The sequence below is a fragment of the Danaus plexippus genome, chromosome 26 (assembly GCF_018135715.1).
Source record: "Danaus plexippus chromosome 26, MEX_DaPlex, whole genome shotgun sequence".
Classification (NCBI taxonomy): domain Eukaryota; kingdom Metazoa; phylum Arthropoda; class Insecta; order Lepidoptera; family Nymphalidae; genus Danaus; species Danaus plexippus.
Window position 1 is genome coordinate 4,530,548 of NC_083554.1, and position 20,010 is coordinate 4,550,557.

General features: G+C 29.3%; 2 protein-coding genes across 6 annotated transcripts; one reads left to right on the forward strand and one right to left on the reverse strand.

Annotated features, from left to right (window-relative positions):
• Nucleotides 1-67: 67 nt before the first annotated feature.
• LOC116774258 (tryptophan 2,3-dioxygenase) lies at nt 68-8,423 on the reverse strand. Its single transcript, XM_032666918.2, has 10 exons — nt 8,282-8,423; nt 5,504-5,670; nt 5,095-5,228; nt 3,455-3,577; nt 2,993-3,084; nt 2,304-2,448; nt 2,070-2,191; nt 1,180-1,307; nt 770-863; nt 68-410 (listed from the first exon to the last, which is right to left on the reverse strand). The coding sequence occupies exons 1-10, from the start codon at nt 8,296-8,298 to the stop codon at nt 191-193; spliced, it is 1,242 nt and encodes a 413-aa protein (XP_032522809.2). The 5' UTR covers nt 8,299-8,423; the 3' UTR covers nt 68-190.
• A 2,213-nt stretch (nt 8,424-10,636) lies between these two features.
• Nucleotides 10,637-17,117, forward strand: LOC116774259 (probable protein phosphatase 2C T23F11.1). 5 transcript variants are annotated; one of them, XM_061524821.1, is made up of 8 exons: nt 10,637-10,802; nt 11,888-12,081; nt 12,422-12,519; nt 12,702-12,854; nt 13,143-13,323; nt 13,663-13,754; nt 14,033-14,206; nt 14,487-14,806. In XM_061524821.1, the coding sequence occupies exons 1-8, from the start codon at nt 10,753-10,755 to the stop codon at nt 14,538-14,540; spliced, it is 996 nt and encodes a 331-aa protein (XP_061380805.1). In that variant the 5' UTR covers nt 10,637-10,752; the 3' UTR covers nt 14,541-14,806. The 5 variants fall into 5 exon arrangements, with proteins under 5 accessions (XP_061380805.1, XP_032522810.1, XP_032522811.1 ...); XM_032666919.2 differs by lacking the exon at nt 14,487-14,806 and adding an exon at nt 15,197-17,117 and having other exon boundaries at nt 10,639-10,802; XM_032666920.2 differs by lacking the exon at nt 14,487-14,806 and adding an exon at nt 15,197-17,117 and having other exon boundaries at nt 10,639-10,802; nt 11,891-12,081.
• Nucleotides 17,118-20,010: the final 2,893 nt, after the last annotated feature.

Below are 20,010 nucleotides of genomic sequence, written 5' to 3' on the forward strand. Positions count from 1 at the left end.
TTTCCTCCAAATCATTTTCTAAATAAACCTATTAATATTAGTCGCAAAAAGAAAATCAATAAAAAAATCGTTTTAGAACATTATAACTTTATTGGCAGTAATATAAGAGGTATTTTATACAAAATGCATTAGGAATATATTGTATTTGACAGCTTCGAGAATATTATTAGCCTATATTACATGTGACGAATCAGGATTTATCTTTGAGTGTTAAATTCGTGATGGATTGCTCCAAAGGGTGACCATTTTCACCGTTCAATTGGTTCTCACCATTTTCCCCCATTTCCTTGAGATCCCCCCACATGAGGTTCAGATCTTTCTTCATCCCGTCATCCAGAGGTGGGATCAGGGAACGCGGGAGGAGGAACGTGGACAGATTAAAAAGATCCAGGAATACTTTGTAGCGGTCACTAAAAACAATGATATTACATTTGAAATTAGAATCATTAAAATTCTATGCTATATAAAAATGTCTTGTATATGTGCATATGTGATATAGTGAATATTATATACATATATATATATATATATATGATGAAAGAAATGTATTTTGTCTCAATTTATGCTATGAGATCTAACCTTCGCGAGCATTTATTTAAATAAATCTAATTATTTACGGATTACTCTACGCGTCATTTCTTTTATTTTACCGTGACCAAGGTTGCTGCAAAGTAACCGAAACGGTAGGAGTATTTAGTCTAAAATAACGAAGTATCGTTTAGTAATCCGAAAATATTAGTTTTATATTAATTCACGTTGGTAGAATCACCTAAGCGTAGATCTCAGGTACTGGTAGCCTGACGAGCCGCCAGTTCCTAGCTGCTGAGAGCCAATCATGCGCTGAACCATGATCACGTGGTTATCTAAAAGTAATATATTCGTTTTTATCTTTGTACGAACCTTAACTAACAAAGCGATCTTAAAAAACAAAACAAACAGTACATGTTCCCATGATCATCAAAAAATCCTATTAGGTTCTGAGATTCTGAGAAAAAATATATTATACAATTAATATGAACTTAAATAGATGGACAGCTGTTAATTTTGGCATCACCTAAAAAATCACAGCAAAACACACGAAATACTCTCCTCCCAAAAATCCTGGCAGATCTTAACCAAACACCGGCTATGGTGTGCTGTAAACCTCCCACACCACGTCCACGACATGTTCGTACTCACATCTCCATTTGGTGATGAGACTATCGATGTCCATGAGCAGCATCAGAAGTTGGTGAGGCTGAGAGAAACGCGGCTCGTCCCTGTAGAACGTTATCATGATAGCGCCCTGCAACGCCTTGTGGGACAACCTAGTAACATATAACATATTCAGAATAATTAATAATCTCACACATAAAAATTATATTTTTTTATTAATTTTACTGTGAAATTTTAGAGGACGATATCTGTTATTCAAAATATTAGCTTCATTTATAATAATTCCATCTGAAGGTAGTTCGATTTTTTTATAGCAGTAGCGTTATCTTATGCCTCCTCTACACTCCTCGCGGAGTTCCTCGGCGAAGTACTCGAGATACTTTGACAATAGTCCGAAGTGCGACACTACACACTCGCTCAACTTTGCGATAAGCTCATTCGCTATAAGGCGCCGACAGTCTGTTCAACTTCGGGCCCTTTGATTCGGTACCAAAAACCGACAACAAATGGAAGTCACCCGAGGCGAAGTAAAGTTTGACGAGGTAAGCCGAAGTACATCTCTACACTATCCTATTCGTCTAACTTCGTTCAATCCGCGAGTAGTGTAGAGGAGGCATTACTATTCGTATAACAAAGTTAAAGAACATATTACTTCATTACAAACAGAGTTTATATATCTTATTGTCAGTTAGTATCAACAATAAAGACAATAACTTAGTGTTATAAAAATGTTTAAAAAAGCGCATTACTGGCCATTGTGCGTTGCAAAAAACTATCACTACCAGCTTCTGATCGCTTTACATTCCTTTGACGTATTTTATTTAGCAAGTTTCTCGCATGTCATACATTTAATGTGCTCTCGTAGAATTTTTTATATATTTTCCTGGAACCCTGGAAATAGTTTCCACTCCTACCTTCTCTCTCCCCGGGATCTCAGTGCGTTGTGAACTTCCGCGTCGAAGATGGAGCGGTAAGTCTCTCGTCTATTCTCCGCATCCCTCAGTCTATGGTTCCTGACAATCTCATTTGGTTCGCTCTAGTTAAAACGTAAACATTTGATTACTTTTAAATTTATATTACTGATTCACTATTGTAGGTATTGAAATTCTTTATAATTTTTCTGTGTCTAAATTTTAACTGACACGCACCATAGCTGCTTCGATATCCTCTTGTATCATGTTGTTGACAGCCGCCTGGAATTTGCCCCAGAAGTTGAATCCATGTGCGTTTAGCCCAGGTGTTCGCTCCAACCAGCGCTCGATCAACGCGAGCAGAGCCGGCTCCTCTTCGGATCTAAATTTATATTTAAGTGTAGGACTTGGATAAAAATTAAAAATAAAATGTTCTTAGAGCAGCATCGTAACAAAAAGCAAATGAATTTAAAATATAAAAGCCCTTGCTTTGAATTGGAGGTTAAAAATGATTGTTTTTCTATGTGCTGGTAAAATAAAACTATTTTTTTTTTTTTTTTATTAATAATAAATAAATTCGTTCGTGTTTTCTCCACACCGTACTCAAGATTATAATAATTACAATTATAATTCGTCCAACAAATGAAAACGTTGACATTGGCAGGATATTCCGCGATGCCAGTGCGAATGAAAATATAGAATTAAAAAAAAAATTATTGTTAGAATAGCATCAAAATATATCGACTTAGATTTCTTTAAGGAATATTTGCTTATCGCCTTATTTTTATTTGATATGGAAGTGGGAGCGAAAAAAACGGTTTCTTTTCCAATCGCCAGAAAAACAAAAATAAAAATCACGAAACCATCTTGTTTTTTCTTAACTTATCTTCACACGTCGTTAGAATTATACGATTAATTTTACTTACTTGTGCAGAGATTTAATAGCCTCGGGGTCATCTCCGAAAACTGTTTGGTAATTTTGATTGTATTTCACACGCAGGGCCTGCTTGAGTCCAAGCTAAAAATTCATGTGTAGATCTAAGTCTTAATTATAAAATTAATGGATTTATTATACGTGCCCACAGATTAAAGGGATGATAGGTGTTATAAGTGTGGTTAAGTTTAACTAGATGGCAGCACTAAACCTTTTTAGTTCGACTTTAAGAATAAGATTGTCTATACTGCAGTATGCATCCTTGACCTTCTTCAATCATAAAGTTAATGAATTTGGGTGTATTGAATAATTACGGACACAAGGCAACTTATACATATATAACAAAAGGTATAATTTTATGTCGATATTTACATTGTTTATCCTTTGGTTAACTTTGAAAAAAGCTTTCTTTGTATACTTATATCAATTGATATTAACTTTACGTTATATTTACCTTGTTTTCTAGAAGTCTGAATTGCAAGCTTTGGAAGCCGGACGCCGGTCGCAAGTAATTCCTGAAGTCCATGAAATCAAGCGGCGTCATTGTCTCAAGTATCATTACTTGGTCTACAAGCAGCTGTAAACAAACAAACACATCACTTCAAAGGCTCTTAGTAATGTTTACGTTACGTTTCATAGTTCGATAATGTGTTCCTGGGCTCTTTCGACCATTGGACTGATGACAGCTGAATAATGTCGACGATGTTCAGAGATGAGCTTATGTCAGCCTATTATAAGACAGATGGACTGTGTAACTTGTGTTACGATTTACGTATAAAGTTAGTCATAATGAAAAAGTACTAGATGATTTTTTTGTCGGTCGTTCACATTAACGTCCCATTAATTAAATTTTATTTTGCTCATGGATGTAATCTATAGTTAAGTGTCTTTTGTTGAAATATTTGTTGTTATAAACAATAAAAGATACTTTCATTGATTAATGTTACGATTATATTTATATGTATCTATTGTTGTTTGCTACTAATTTTATAACATTTTTGTTTTATACCCTTTTAAATATGTTTTATTATGGAATGTATGTAATTGTTTCCTAAACACATATCGGTTAATGTTATTGTACGCTTCATATAGCAGTAAATTCCTATGCTAGTATGACTGTGAATTAAGTCTAGTCAAATAAAAGTTTTTTGTTCAACTGCAACAATCATTTCGCCGAGGATGGCAATGACGAGGTTATCAGTGACGTTGCTTAAGTTTAAGATGAAAATTAATAAACGAGTTTTGTGACTTTTCACGAAGGTAGAATTTAGAAGACATTTTTGTTGACTCTAGTAAAAATTAAAGTGAGTATGTGTGTATAATTTACCATTATAATGTACGATACGGAGTAGGTAATGCTCGCAATATTTTTATCCACACATAAAAAAGGTTCACGTTTATTTACGAATACCTGCTAACAACGACTTGTTCGCTATACATAATATAAAATTATTCTAACCAACGAAATGTTACTCAAAGACTTCAAAGAAAATAGGTATACTATTTTATGGATATTAAAGTTTCCAGAGAATAATACAGATTTATAATCACATTAATGATAGTATCTTAATTGTATAAATAATGCAATCAAACATTGCATACACTGCGCGCCGCATACAATTATTTTTCATATAAAATAATGTATTTTCCATAACAATTATTATAAAAACGATTGCGTCACGATTATTTTTCATTTACACACATCATAAATAAACTGGCGTTCTCAAGTTATCGTGTCAATTGACATCTAGTGTCAAATGTCAGTGTGATATCGAAACGTAATAAGTTTATAAGTCTCACAATAATAACAGTTCTAATATTTCAAATATTCATTGTTATGTTATTTTGTTGTCTTCAAAGCATTTGTAGTATGTATTTTAACCTCTACAACTCTATAGCAGATTCTACCGGGTATTTATCAGCAAAATAAAACTTTTTTTTTTTTATTAAATAAATTCCGTTTGAGGTGATATCTCATTGTTATAATAATTAAATCGGAAAGACGTAATAGAGAAAAATATATATAAAAAAAATTATTATGATTAAAAAAAGTTTTTTGGTGAAACTTCACTTGCTTGATTCCTTCATAGTTACCTTAAGTATCAGCACTACTCTATTCAGCCGCTTTAAGATCTCCATAGTGTGACTTTCATCTAGACCTTCTACATCCAACAAAGCTCGTACTGAATCGACCTCGAATATAATCTGTTTGAACCACAGCTCGTACGCTAGAACCCCATTGTTATAATTAATATCAGTTTAACAGCTAAACGTAATTGTCATAGATACATTTTTAATCTGCGAGTTTTTCTTTATTTTTTTTCTATAATATTTGGTTCCAGTAGCAAACAAATGCAAGAATTTGACGTCACTTTTGAATCTGTACTTTTCTTTCTAAAAGCTTACTTTGTATATTTTGTTCCAACTGACACTTGTGAGTTTTTTAAGTTTAAATAAGCCAACTGACACATATGACAAATGACAATACAAAATTGTAATTTACCTTGATGTGTTACTATAAACAGATGTTCATCATGTACTGGCTTGGAGGACTCAGCGCTGAGCATTCTCTGAGCGCTCAGGAGTTTGTCCAGCATCAGGTACTCTCCATAAAGCATCCCAGCCTCGTTTCCCAGCTGTGGGCCATCTTGGCTGTCATCGTACGCTGACCTGGTCATAAAAATATAATAAACTATAATGACATATATATAAATATAATTTTTCTTCTAAGTTTTTATGTCCACTATTTATAAGAATTGTTTTTATTGTTCTGGCATTGACATTGTATGTACATAAATTGTAATGTCAATCAAAGAAATTATGGTTCACGGGACTTGTTATAAACGACTGCAGAGACATTTGTAGCTACGTTGGATCACGAGTTGAGATGATGAGAGACAAATATAGTGAAATCAATTTTAATATTTATTTTCTATATAAATTCAAAGAAAGCTGAAAATTAATTCAAGTTTTATGGTTAGCATTATAACGAATTTGGGACAGGTCAAAATAATTGTCTATATTAAAAATGTTTAAAAAAAAAAAGCGAGACTTATGTTTTTGATCCTTGGTTTTTTGTTCGAAACTGTTACTTTGATGATAAAAACACTCTGAAAAACAATATTTATAGATCATACAAAAATGGTTTATACTTTTTTTCATAACCATAAAACAATTCTGTAAAAAAAAATATTTAAAATGTTCTATTTATAATGAAATCATATTTCATTGCCTATGTACGTCATTAGACTGTTAACTGTTACATATACCGGTTAATAGTTTTTAATAATTTTAATTTTAATGGAACTTCCAAAATAATTTAGTTTGATACTATTTTATTTATATACTAAAATATTTCAAAAGCCAAGATACCGATATACAAAGAGTAAAAATCATATCATTGTTACTCTTTTTCACAATTAAGACTATAAGGATTTTGTAAAATCTTCGACTTCATGGGAATAATTAGTATATAAAACTTAACAATGATTTATACTTGATTTAAAAGAGGAATTGACCTGAAATTTTCCTCAAGGACGTTAAAAGAGTGCGCTGAAGTTAAAAACGAGTGTTTCTCAATTGATTATCTTTTAAATGGGACCTAAAGCCCTTACTGGACATAATATAACCTTGTTCTAATAAGTAAAATTTATAAAAGATTTCGAAGGTAGTTTTAATTTTTTTTGTATCTAACGAAAACAAAAGAAAAACGATAAAGTCAAATAGTTGTTTATGATGTTTTTAACAATGCTTAAAATCAAATAATTTTGAGACTGTTACGATTTAAATAATGAATTTAATTTTCTCAAAACAGAAGACAGCATTAAGTTGACCAAAAGTTCATCAGCAAAAAACTCTTAAAAGTTTATTTAAATCATTTTAATTATTTATCTTATAACATATATATCTTGATTATTTATAACCGCTTAATAGAATTTACGTAATGTTCTGTAGAAATAAATCTATAATATCTTCATTAACCATAAATAACCATTACCTATAATACGAACGAGACCGCGTTTTCCTGTTACCTAACTGTTTCCATAGCAATGGTCTAGTAAATCTTTGGTTTCTAACATTTTTTTAGACTGACGTTGTTTCTTTTAAAAAACCATATACGTGAATGTGCTAATATGAGCTTTTTATTTAATACTGTAATGATATTTGAAACTTGATACAAACATATAAAAAATGAGCATATGTTTATTTCAGTTAACTGTCATGTAAAAAAAGTGTTTCTGCGGTTTTTTTTAAACTTGTACATATTGCCGAACCGGTACAACGGGTTTCAGAAATTCAAAATTGTATCATTTTAACAGTAATTCAAAGGTATATTACAATTAGGATATCGAAATTAAGAAAATAATGTTTTTATAATATTGTTAAATCAATTAATATATGTATTCTTTATTGTTTCCAAAACATTTTGTTATTGCATAGATAAAATATATTATAGTCTATGTTTAAAAACAAAAACATTTTACTAATCTTACTTATAATTCCAAATAAATATTTATTACCATCATTTCACATTTTGAAACGCTAACGAATTATAAATTTTAAATAGGTTATATGGAGCACACGAGTTAAATTTTTTATGGAAAATCTCTGTTAACTTTTTTAATTTTTTTTTTTAATCTACCCATTTATGTTACAGATTAAAGCCATGAATTCTAGTTATAAAATAAAAAGTTTGTTTATTTGTGAAGGCGTTTTTGATATTGAAGTAAAAAAATTGTCCCTTTAGAAAATTGTTACTACACAGGAGTTATCGATTCAATAAACTTAGGGTTGTTTTTTCAACCTAAATCGCGAAATTTCAGTTCTTAAATTTTATAGAAGACTTATTAATTAATACTTATCATGCACACAAATTACTTATTTGTTTCCCAAATTGATAAAGATTTGGAACACTGATAGGATGATCTGAAATATATGGGTCAATGAAACCATTTAAAATCACATTCTTAATTAACGGACACTTTTAATAATTTTGATAAGTATAATAATAATATATTAACATACATATACATTTTTCATTTCATCTACCGGTTTTTAAAGATTTCCGGTTTTGTGATCGTACTTCACACTATCGTTTATATATATATTCTTTATATATTCTAAATTAAAATCTATTTTTTAAATTTTAATTCAATGCATATTTATATGTTTAATAGTATTATATGTCTTATTTTTGCATAAAATTAGTCAGTTACTTACTTACATAAGAATTATAGTCAATTGTGATCTACACATTAAAAAAATGTATCATACGACTCACCGCATAGGACAGGCCATTTTTAAAAATATATTATAGTAAACACAAAACGAAATTCCAAATTTAAAAGTACGTTACACACAAAACACGATTAATCTGGTCGCGTGTACGTCCGATACTAACCGGCAAAAGCCAATGAGCCTTAAGATTTCGTAAGACACAGGCGTTACATTACTGATGTATCAAAATAAACACCTCGAGAATATTTTTTTTTACTTTGAAAGTTCTAAATTAATTGGACTCTTTGTTAACTGCGTAATATTCATTACAGTGTAGTTTAGACTAGAGTTTTAGTACATGATGTGCTTTTTAACAAACGATATTTCTATAAATCATATCTTTCAAATATTCTATTCGGGAACACTTAAATCGGGTGGATTGATAAATTTTGCTGCAGTAATGAGTGTGGACGGAAAGTATTGAATTAGTATTTACAGGAATTCAATTGTACAGCTTTTTGTACACATATAATTTTATCTTTACAATAACTGGGTATATTTAAATTCTTCGGATAATTAAAAAGTGTTTATTTGCTATGTTTAGAGACGGATTCGGTTTTGAAATTGATTGAACCATAAGGAGTTTATTCATCTTTGATCATACTAATGCATGTTGTCACTATTTTTAACAGACCCTTCTATGAGAGACGGAAGTTTAACGTCTATAAATATTTTTTTCTGTGAGTAAATTACGAGGAATTAATTACTTATCATTTTACGTTGGAAGAAAATTGATTATCAAAACTTGTTTTGATAATCACTCTGCCACTTGTTATTACTCTTAGACTTTTTTATGATTGACTCTCATGTAAGCCGGTATTTTTTTTTTGTTATAAATTTAGGCACGTGTCTTGTAAACCGGATATTTACCATCAAAACTGCTCTCGTATAAATAATGTTATATTATTCTAGTAAAAAATGATTAGAAAAAAAACGTTTCATTGCTAGAAAAATTATGGCGTTAATAATAAAAGTTAAATTACGTAATCTTGTCATTGTTATTATTTAAAAGGATTTCATCCACTATCCGTTGCTTGTAATAAAAATGCTTGTCATGTTTTTCTTACTTTTATAATGTAACGGTGTATTTTACGACATCCCGATTTTATCTTTAGCATTATAAAAATATATTTGACTTAAGTGGTCTTTTAAAAAAGTTTTTATATAAATGGTTTTTATATATGTATTGATTAAAACAAACATTGGGGATTCTTGCAAAATATATATATTTACGAAGCTTCTTGATCGGAACAGGTTATAAATTAATTAATCGATAACCAAACTTATCAATTCTATATAGCTAAAATACTCTAGTTTTAAAAGAAACCAACAAATTTTCCGGTTGTTTATCAATGAACTATTCTAAACATACTTAATATCTAAAACATTATTGAAAATAATAAAAGTTTGGTTGAAACTAAACTTTGAATAGGAACGAAACCTTTTATCAGTCACAAATAAAAAAAAATTCGCAGATTTAAATGGAACACGATATATTTTTTTAAATATTATTAATTAATTCATCTTAATTTATGCTTGATATATTTAAATGATCTATACGTCTGATTCTTATTATGCAATAGATGCTATGATTTGCCTCAGCTTTTAAATATGATGCCATAATGAATCGATTCGAATCAGTGCCATACGTTATGCTTTGAATATGTTAAATAGTATTTGTTCTCTGAATCTATTAATTAAGATGAATTGCCAAAGTTAAATGATGGCATACAGCCAAAACCAGTAATGAGGTTTTTATGTTATGTCATTTTAAGTAATTATATAGAACTTAACAAAAATATGTATTTTTAACATATTAAGCGTTTTTGTTTTAAATTTGTCTATACGTTTTGATATAACAGCAGCAATTATCATGGAAATTCGATATTAATATGTTTGTCAGTTAGAGCTGTTTGTATAATTATATTGCATAGTCTATTGATATGAAAGTTTGGTGGGCAATACCGGATTTGCTTCTATAATCAGTTGCAGTATACCTAAAATTGCATTTTTCTATTGTAGGTAACTGGTCAAGAGTCAGATTTAAATATTATTTATTATCGTATTATAGTATTATGCTTTATCACGGAAAAATGTTTTCTGCCGTGGAGTAATTAGTTACATTTGCATGATAGAAATAATGAAAAATATGGTTGGTGATTTTTAAAAGAACAGCGGTCATGTATGAAGTCGTAGTGATTAATCATAATATAATAATTTTTTTAATATATTTTATGTGATGAGAATTTTTCACGATTGATTCTAAACATATTTACAACATGCTAACGTTTTTCTCACTTTAAATTTATGACTGGCTGCCTACACAAGTTTTTATATAATCTATTATTAGAAAATGACAATGAAAACTTGAAATTCTGGTAAAAAACCTCAAAATTATCAGATGACTTTAGATCATGTGCTTAAGCTTTCATAGGTATTTCACGGATGTAAATCAAAGTGCTTTCAATTAAATTAATGATTTCATCAAATGTTGTAAACATGTTGGCAGCTTCCAGAATAATAAGGTTATTTTAATTAATTGTTTATTTATAAATTACTTCATAAAATAGGTTTTTTAGAAATACTAATTGAATTAAAAAGAGTTAGATCAGGTTAATTTTAAGTGTATGTAATAAAAATTTGAAAATATTCCCTAAAAACATTACTAGAAACGTCTGTTCGTATTTTGACAGTGGCATTTTGTTGTTTATATTTGACGTTTCATAAGTTGACACTTCTACACTGTTTACTTACGCACTTTGAGGCTTCTATAAATTATCTCTAGTAATTACATTTGATAATATAACTAAGATTTAACATATTTGACCATAAAACATCCCACAAAGGATTTACTATTCCTGTAAGTAAAGAATCGTTTTTAATTGATAAAGCTAACATCTGTAAGTGCTATTAGTACATTTATTGAATTGTTTTACTTATCTTATTTTTATCATATTATTGTACAACATGATTCTATTTATTCAAATATCTGATAAATATAAAAGATTTGTATTTTTCCAATAGCATTTCTAATTAATTTTGTTATGCAATTGCGATTTAAAAACTATTGGTCATGACATCAGATATTACTCATGATTGGCGGTTTATGTATCCGGTATATTTCTTTTAGAAACCCGCTTCCATCGAAATCATTCAGTTATTATTGGCTTCACAATTATTAAGATTGCCTGTCTTTAAGTTATTAGCCTTATTTCACCTTAATATATAATTTATTAAGAAAATAAATGTGTTAAATTCTGTTTTTGATTGGTCTTCAAATTATTTTACGTCATTATGGTATATTATTATCAAATTTGACTTATAAATTTATTGTTTGTTTACACTTTAAAATGAAAAACATTGAAATTTTTTTTATGTTTTTAATAGTTTAGTTCTTAATTTGAAATTAAAGAACAAGTTGTTGGGTTATCCATGTACAGAACTGTAGGGTTTATTCAATTCATTATTATAGTGATTTATCTCAAACCATTAATCATTGTTCCAAAGTCAATATTAGATTGAGGTCTGTCCAAATTAGTACTATACATTTGTAAATCAAGAATATAATAAAAAATCTAATTAGCATGTGCAATATAAATATTACTATTAGTAGAGTCATGGGGCAAACACTATCGGAGCCTGTAACGGATAAGCAATCATCTACATGTCAAGATACGCATTACCTGGTGGGATCGTCTTGCATGCAAGGATGGAGAGTCTCTATGGACGACTCCCACACTCAGATATTGTCATTACCTGATGATCCGGGAACAGCGTTCTTTGCTGTTTATGACGGCCATGGAGGTGAAATTGTTAGCTATGAAATCAAATTTAAGATTATTTGTTATCCTTCCCTTGCTGTGACATGATAGACACCGATGTATGAAGGGTAGAAGAGCAAGAGAACACTTGCCTGTGATTTAAACTTACTCAAGTCCTTACTATTAACTACATGTAGTCTAATTTGGTATCATCACACAAGACATGTTTCCCGTTTGTCACTCAATAACTTACATTAGTATGTACTATATTGTACAAAGAATTGTGTGTAGTGTATGCCAGCTTAAAGATACAGAAATTTATAAGTTTGAGTTTGTCACATTTGGAAAAAGGAAGAAAATACAAATTTTTTCATTGTGTTCAGGTGCAAACATAGCTGAATATGCTGGCAAACATCTACACAAGTTTATAACAGCAAGACCGGAATACCATTTGGGGAATATTGAAGAAGCGCTCAAACAGGTAAGGAAAATATATGATTTGGCTAACTAATGAGTCCATATAAAATATAGCTTTATTATAAAAATAATATATAATAATATAAGATTTAAGATGAATAGGCTGCAAATATATTTTAAACTTGTAATTAATTGCTTATGACAAATGGATGTACATATGTATTTCATGTATTGTTATAATTCCAGGGTTTTCTTGATCTCGACCAGGCCATGTTGGAAGAGAACTGTATGAAGGAGAAGGTGGCTGGTAGTACTGCTGTGGTGGTCTTAATAAAAGATAACACTTTGTATTGCGCCAATGTTGGTGACTCGAGAGCAATAGCTAGTGTTAGCGGAACTGTAAGTTTATTAATATTATTAACATTTAAATGGAATACAATTAGAATATTAATATTAAGAAGCATTTATTCAATAATTTCGTTACAAATTTTTATGCGCTATATTCTGTATATGATAATTTTGTATCTCTGTGATTCATTTTAAATTACAATCAGATTTTTATCAAGTTTTTTTTTCATCTGAAGCTGAAAATTACAATTTACACTACATGTCATATGTAATTGTAATGGCATATGTCATAGTTCCAATCATATGTACATATAAAACCTTTTTTTTATTTATATGTAGGTCGAAGTCCTCTCTTATGATCACAAGCCGAATAACAAGGAGGAACTGGAACGTATTCAAGCCGGCGGTGGTTGGGTACAACTTAACAGGGTCAATGGTAACCTGGCTTTATCCAGGGCTTTGGGAGATTATATATTCAAGAGGAATTACAGGCTGTCTCCGAGAGATCAGATAGTTACTGGTACTGAGTGCTTTATTATTATAACCATTTAGTATAGAGCTGTTTTATTAACGAAAACCAATAATGGGTGTAGTAAATTATTGTTGATTCAAATTTGTTGGCTTTAAAAATTTTCTTCCAACACAATGCAATTTTTTTTTCTGTTGCTTAACAAAAATGGCCTAATATGGTTCATTTTCAGCCTAAGTCCATAGACGATAATTGATTTTTTTATGTTATTCAAACACATGAATCTAGTCATGCTTTAAGTTATTTACCAATAAAACTATTTTCTCATACAATACAACTAAAGAAGATTTTTTAATGTAATATAATTAATAAAGAAACTATTTGTCTCAGCATACCCAGACGTTCAAGTTCGACAGTTGACTGATGATTGGGAATTCATAGTGATTGCATGTGATGGTATTTGGGAGGTTCTATCTAATGAGGTATATCTAATAATTAGTAATTTATATACAAACTTTTTGGTTTGGACTTATTTAATTCATCAATTGATTAGTTAGTTTATTAAGTTTTTTTTTTTTGGAAAGATGCCAGCGGTTGTATACTTAGAATTACTTTTCTGAGATATCTCAATTTGGTTAGGTGATAATTAAATATTATATGGACAAGAGTATCAATTTGATTTCCATTATATTAATAAGGATTATCAACACAAAATTATTTTTTTTTTATATGTATGTTTATAATTAATTAATTTCAACAGGAAGTGTTATCATTCTGTCGGGTTCGACTCTTATCTGGGTGGGAGCCGAGTACAGTATGTGAAGCCCTGATGCAGTTGTGTCTTGCACCAAACTGTGCTACGGGAGGCCTAGGTTGTGATAACATGACTGTTGTTATTGTTTGTCTCTCACCGTTCCCTAAGGTTGATGGAGTGGTATGTATTGAATTAAGTAAATACTATATATATATATATATATATTATTTGATTACACAGTACAATAAGTAACAATAATAATAATACCCATTTGATTATTAAGTATGTGTCCTATTTCTCAAACAAGCCTTGTTTTTACTTATAATATGACTACATTATATGTTTTTTTTTTTACATTTGAGTTATTTTTATGTCTACCAAAAAATTGGTCCAAATAATATATATTTTTATTTCCTAATGGTTTAAAATAAGTACTAAATAAATACATTTCTTCCTCTAGACATATCTCGACACTCAGAATAATAAGTACTGGTCAATGCCAAGACGGTTTTAGAGAGAAAAAAAAAAAACAAAATATAATAAACAAATAGGTTTAATGCATTTTTTTTTTTTAAATTAATCATGCTTGTAAACTTTTTGTTATCTGTTTTAATACATATTGGTATAATTATATTATAATAACATCCTTATTATAATTTTTATACACGATTTTCTTAAGGTCTATGTAATTTTTCTATAACTATTGTGGACAAATATTGCTGTGTGGTTTATTGTACGCCGACATTTCTTTCTATTTGTTAATAAAACATTTTAAAATCATTGCCCTTAAATTATTTGTTGGTTGTTTAAATATTATTTGTCTGGTGAGTTGTTATTTAATTTGTATTGGTATTTTTTTTTGTAGTATTTTGTTAATATTAAGTAGGTTCTTAAAACTTATGTGTTATCCTTAAAGTTTATCAAATTTAATGCATCTAACTCGCACTTTGGACAACAACTTTATATGCTTTTATAAAGTTTGTTAAGTTCTTAAGTTTTGTAAGATTTCATTTCGTAGTTGTAAAAAGTTTATCTGAATTTATTTCATGGCAGAGACGTTTTCTTTAGAACAGTTGTGTGTTTTTGTGTAATGTAGTTCATAAGCGTATTTAGAAGAAAATTAAGATAGTATTGAATTTGTTTTTTTATAACAAATTTTTATATTTTTAGAAACCAATTCCTGAAGATCAGCTGCTCGATAACAAGTTTTTAACTAAGATGGAGGATCTGTTGTACGCTGACAACGAAGAGGAGGATTTGAAATAAAAAAAAAACAAAGTACCTACACTTTGGTATATACTTTTCTAATGCAATTGTAACTTGGTTTTCTTTGTTCGTATTTATTGTTATTCCTTTTTCGAAATTTTTGTTGGAAGTCACAGATAAAAAAAGGTTAATGTGAATAAAAAAAAATCTTTGTAGTCGTTTTAATTTGCAAGTAATATCATTTTTTTTTTATCAAAATTTATAATTAATTATTCAATGAGTTTAAACGTAAACATACATTGCCTGTTGTAATTTTTAATAATGTTCTAAGTGATATGTATTTGTAGTTGATTTTTTTTTTATATACTGGTTAAGTTTTTAGACTTTGTATTTATTTTTGTTTTATGTTATCTATATATCTGTTATTGCGAATCGATGATCAACATCATTTCTGACTTTGTCCTTATAATGCATCTGTCAGTTATCAGAGTTTTATCACTAACAGTGTAGAAAATTTTTCTGATTTTCAATCTTGGTTTATTATAACTTATAACACATGTGTAATCGAGAATCGGACAGACGTTTTAATTAAAAATTGTTATTAAAAAATATATATATTTTTTAAACAATTTTGATTTGCATTTGTTAAACAATTATTTAAAGTAATAAACGTCAACTTCAAATGTCAACTTCATACGTCAAATTTGCGTTACAGACAACAAAGTATTCATTGATATTGGCATAATACTCCATAATGGCAGTGTGGATGAAGACATAGATTAAAAAAAAGGCTATTACAACCGATTTAAGGACATTGAAGTACACGCAAAACTGTATTCATAATAAATTGTTTTTAGTTTGTTTCTTTGTTTGAAATGTTATTAATGTATATAATATTATCGTAGTAGCGGCCGTCCAAATTAAATTTTGCTTGTAGCAAGTAACATGATTTAGGTAGAATATATCTGATAGTTTGATGGGACATTGAACTTTTCGTATATGTGTGCATTTAAATTAAATAATTAATTAATTCCAAGTTAACGTTCTCTTAAGGCAACTTGATGTTTTTTATATGTTGACTCTACTATTCCACTCTATGTAGCGATAATTTTAATATATATGAATTTTGTATATATATATTTTCCTTCACTTACAAAATTTAATGTTTGTCTGTCAGTGTGATATACTAAAGTTAACTAAGTACATACACACACAAACACACACACACACACACACACATATATATATATATATATAGTATTAAAAGAATTAGTGTATTTTAATTCAGGTTTATCAACACCAAGCCCCCCTCCCCCCCCCGGTCAGTCTGTTTGAAGTGTCAAATTTTAATTTAGTTCAAACAATACCTCATTAACAACGATTTTATTAGATTTTGATATGTTTTAAACTTAGCTTTTTTACTTAGCGTCGTTTGTAATGTTTTTGGCAGTTTGTGTAATAATTTTCTAATAAGGGTGTTTGTACATTTCGTGTACAGCAGAGGTACTGTGTGTAAGGTAGTTGTAAATTTGTTTAGAACTAGCGTTAAGACATGAAATATATTGTAGTTCTTAGCTGATGTTGTGATTGTATTGAAATGTTTATTTTATCGAAAGTATTGATTTATTATAATTTGGCAGATTTTTTTAAATATAATTTTTATATGTGTAGTGATTTTACATTAAAAAAAAAAAGGTGTATTTAATGGATAAATCCCGTAATAAATGATTTTGTTTTAGTATTTAACTTTGAAAGTGTGTCATATATTATATAATTTGATATATATATTTTTTTTTGTAAAATAACCACATATCGGAATTCACTAGTCAAGTTAGTATACTATTGGGTGTTATAGGAATGGAAAATAAAGTTTACATTTTTTAAATTTTTGTTTTATTTTAGAAACTTTATATTATATACCTTAAAGTATAGTAATTATTTTTTTAATACCTATACAGATGGTAGTTGCAAAACCTAGGATCGTTTAAATATGATTAGCGACAAGTTACTGTGGATACAATCTGGTGACCTACTCTCGGTTTGTAAAAAGTGGACCGAAGTCTAGATAAAAAGCTGTACAATCAATTATTTAGGCGTCGGCTATCAGGCTATGGGTTTAGATAAGATAAGGTCGATATGAAAATCTCTTTGAACGCCATGAAAATTATAAAGAAATATTAATGCTTGTTAATTTTAAACGTAAATGGACAGTTCCGTAATATTATACACGAGGATAAAAGATGTCAAGTCAGAAATATAAAGAAGCGATACTCTTTAGCGCCTAAGGATATCCATCGTTGAACATTGAAGGTGTTGCATTTTTACAAACTACACTAACTTATATGAAAAACTGTCCAAACAGAAAAGAGGAGGTATTATAAAGAGGCTGTATATATGATGTTGATAAACTGGGCAGATAAACGAAACTAATATTTTCCGGATCCGGTATTTCATTATTTTTAAAAACTACATCCTCCCGACGTTTCGGTAACTTTGCAGCAATCGTGATTACGGGCGGACGAGATGTGAATGACAATCATCTCGTCTCAATAATATAACGCGTAGTAATCCGAAAATATTAGTCTCATTTAAATGAATGCCCGCGAAAGTATAGATCTCATTATACTGGGCAGATATTTTGTCTGGCATTTCCTGTAGATACATTTACTCTATAGACTAGATTCGAAACGTTTGTCGTTTTTCATTCAATAATATTGTCTTTTTCCTATGTGAAAGCGATTGCTTTCTTCCGACTCAAAGAGTGAGACGAAGTGGTAGATATGTGGTAATTCCTTTAATACGCAGGAGATTATCCAGTGTACCCCAACGCTTTTTAGCGCTCAGAATTAAGCTCTCCGTGGCGTGCAGATGCCAATTTGGACTAAGGATTCAGCTCTATAAATCTGATTTGGTTCTTATCAGGGAGTAACACAAAATCAAATTTTATTTGTTTCATGATTATCTAATCTCCGCCATAACTAATATTATCTGATTAGTTTTTGATTGAGTAGGTACTTATTAATAGTATAAACTGAAAGTAAAGGAGTTTGTCTATTAAATTTTTCTGACCAACACGTATGACTTCTCAAGAAAAACCTGTGGCTAATGTAAATTTTATTCACATCTAAATTATATCCACAAACAAAACATTCTTTTAGAATTACTATGTGTCTCCTCCATTCTATACGACACTGGCAGAATGTACTGTGCACGTCATTGCACGGATGAAGGCCACATTTAAATCAATCAACCATAGACTCTGTGTTAAAAATGACAATTACAGTACCAGTGCCTACATATTCCAAGTAAATTTAATTACTCCAAATAAGTAATAATCATTAATGATAATTAAGAATAAATATTTGTAGTAGTAATTCGATACTATAAATTGTTTATTTAAAAGTAAAAAGAAATACGATATCATTAAAAAGTCAGTTTTAGAATATGTTTTATAGAAAAATAAAGGAAGTAGAATTTAATTGTGCAAATGAAAACTCGTATTTGTTGATAACGCTGAAAAGATTGCAACGCTGAGACGCGTAAAGTATCAATAAAGCCAAAACAATAAACTTTATCGTCACAGTAACAGACAAATATAAAATGGATTATAAAAACGAGCCGCTCGAATTCGCGGTTTGTCCTTACCAAATGCATTACCAAATCGTTGTTCATTTAAAAAGTTTAAAAATATTTTCTCTATTCCTATTATTATTATAAGTTGATTTTTATAGAATAATGAAAAATTTTTTTTTACGATTCGAAATATTATTGACAAAAATATTTTTTTTTTTAGAAATTTTGGCCCAAGCTCCGTTGAAAATGTTTTATCTGGCAGAAAACTAAAATTAAAATCTATCTTTATCTTATGTGTGCAACACGCAAATTGATTAACTGTTTTATCTAAGAAACACCAATGATTAATTTTGAGATAATATAATATTATTAAATTCATTTTAGTGGCATAAATATTAGCAGCAAAAAAATGAAAATGACACGTTTAGAGCCAATCTCGTACTTTTTTTATTTAAGTAAACTCGTCCAGCATTCAGTTTTTTATTAGTACAAACGATATTATGCCTCAATCACAAATATATTGTTAATTACATTTTATACACTTTTCATGCAAAAAATAGGTCTTTTAAGCACCTAATTAAGTAAATAGCAATAAAAATATTTAATTAACTGAAAATGTTTCTTTAAACTTAACTCTAAAGGAGTTCATTATTAACATTACTGGCATTATAATTTAATTTTCAATACAGGAGGCATATACACTAATATTTATTTTTGTTTCGTATTTATTTTATATATACATCTATCTTTGTAATAAAATTATTTGCAGCGAAGTGTTCCAACAGATACACCTAAGAATATTAATATTTTTGATAAAAAAACTCAGAAGTTCATAATTATGTGTTGGTATAGTTTTAAGTAAATCAGACAAAAACAGTCCTACAGATATCTAATTTGTCTAACGAGAATAATGGCAGGGTATAGATTATTTTGTCCTTAAAACTCACAATGGAAGAATTGATAGTAAACTCGGTTAATAATTTACTTAATATTGAGAAACAATGTGTAAAATTTGAGAACGTCATTGTTGAGGAAGAATGGTAACGTTTTTTTTTAATATTTTGTTATTCAATGTCGAGAATGTAGATCTTAAACATCTCGTCAGACAGAAGATCTGTTCAGTTACAAAAATATGGTGGATAACCGTCAGCTATTGAATTTCTGGTAGAACATTCTCCTAAATAGAAACAATTTGAGGCATTCTG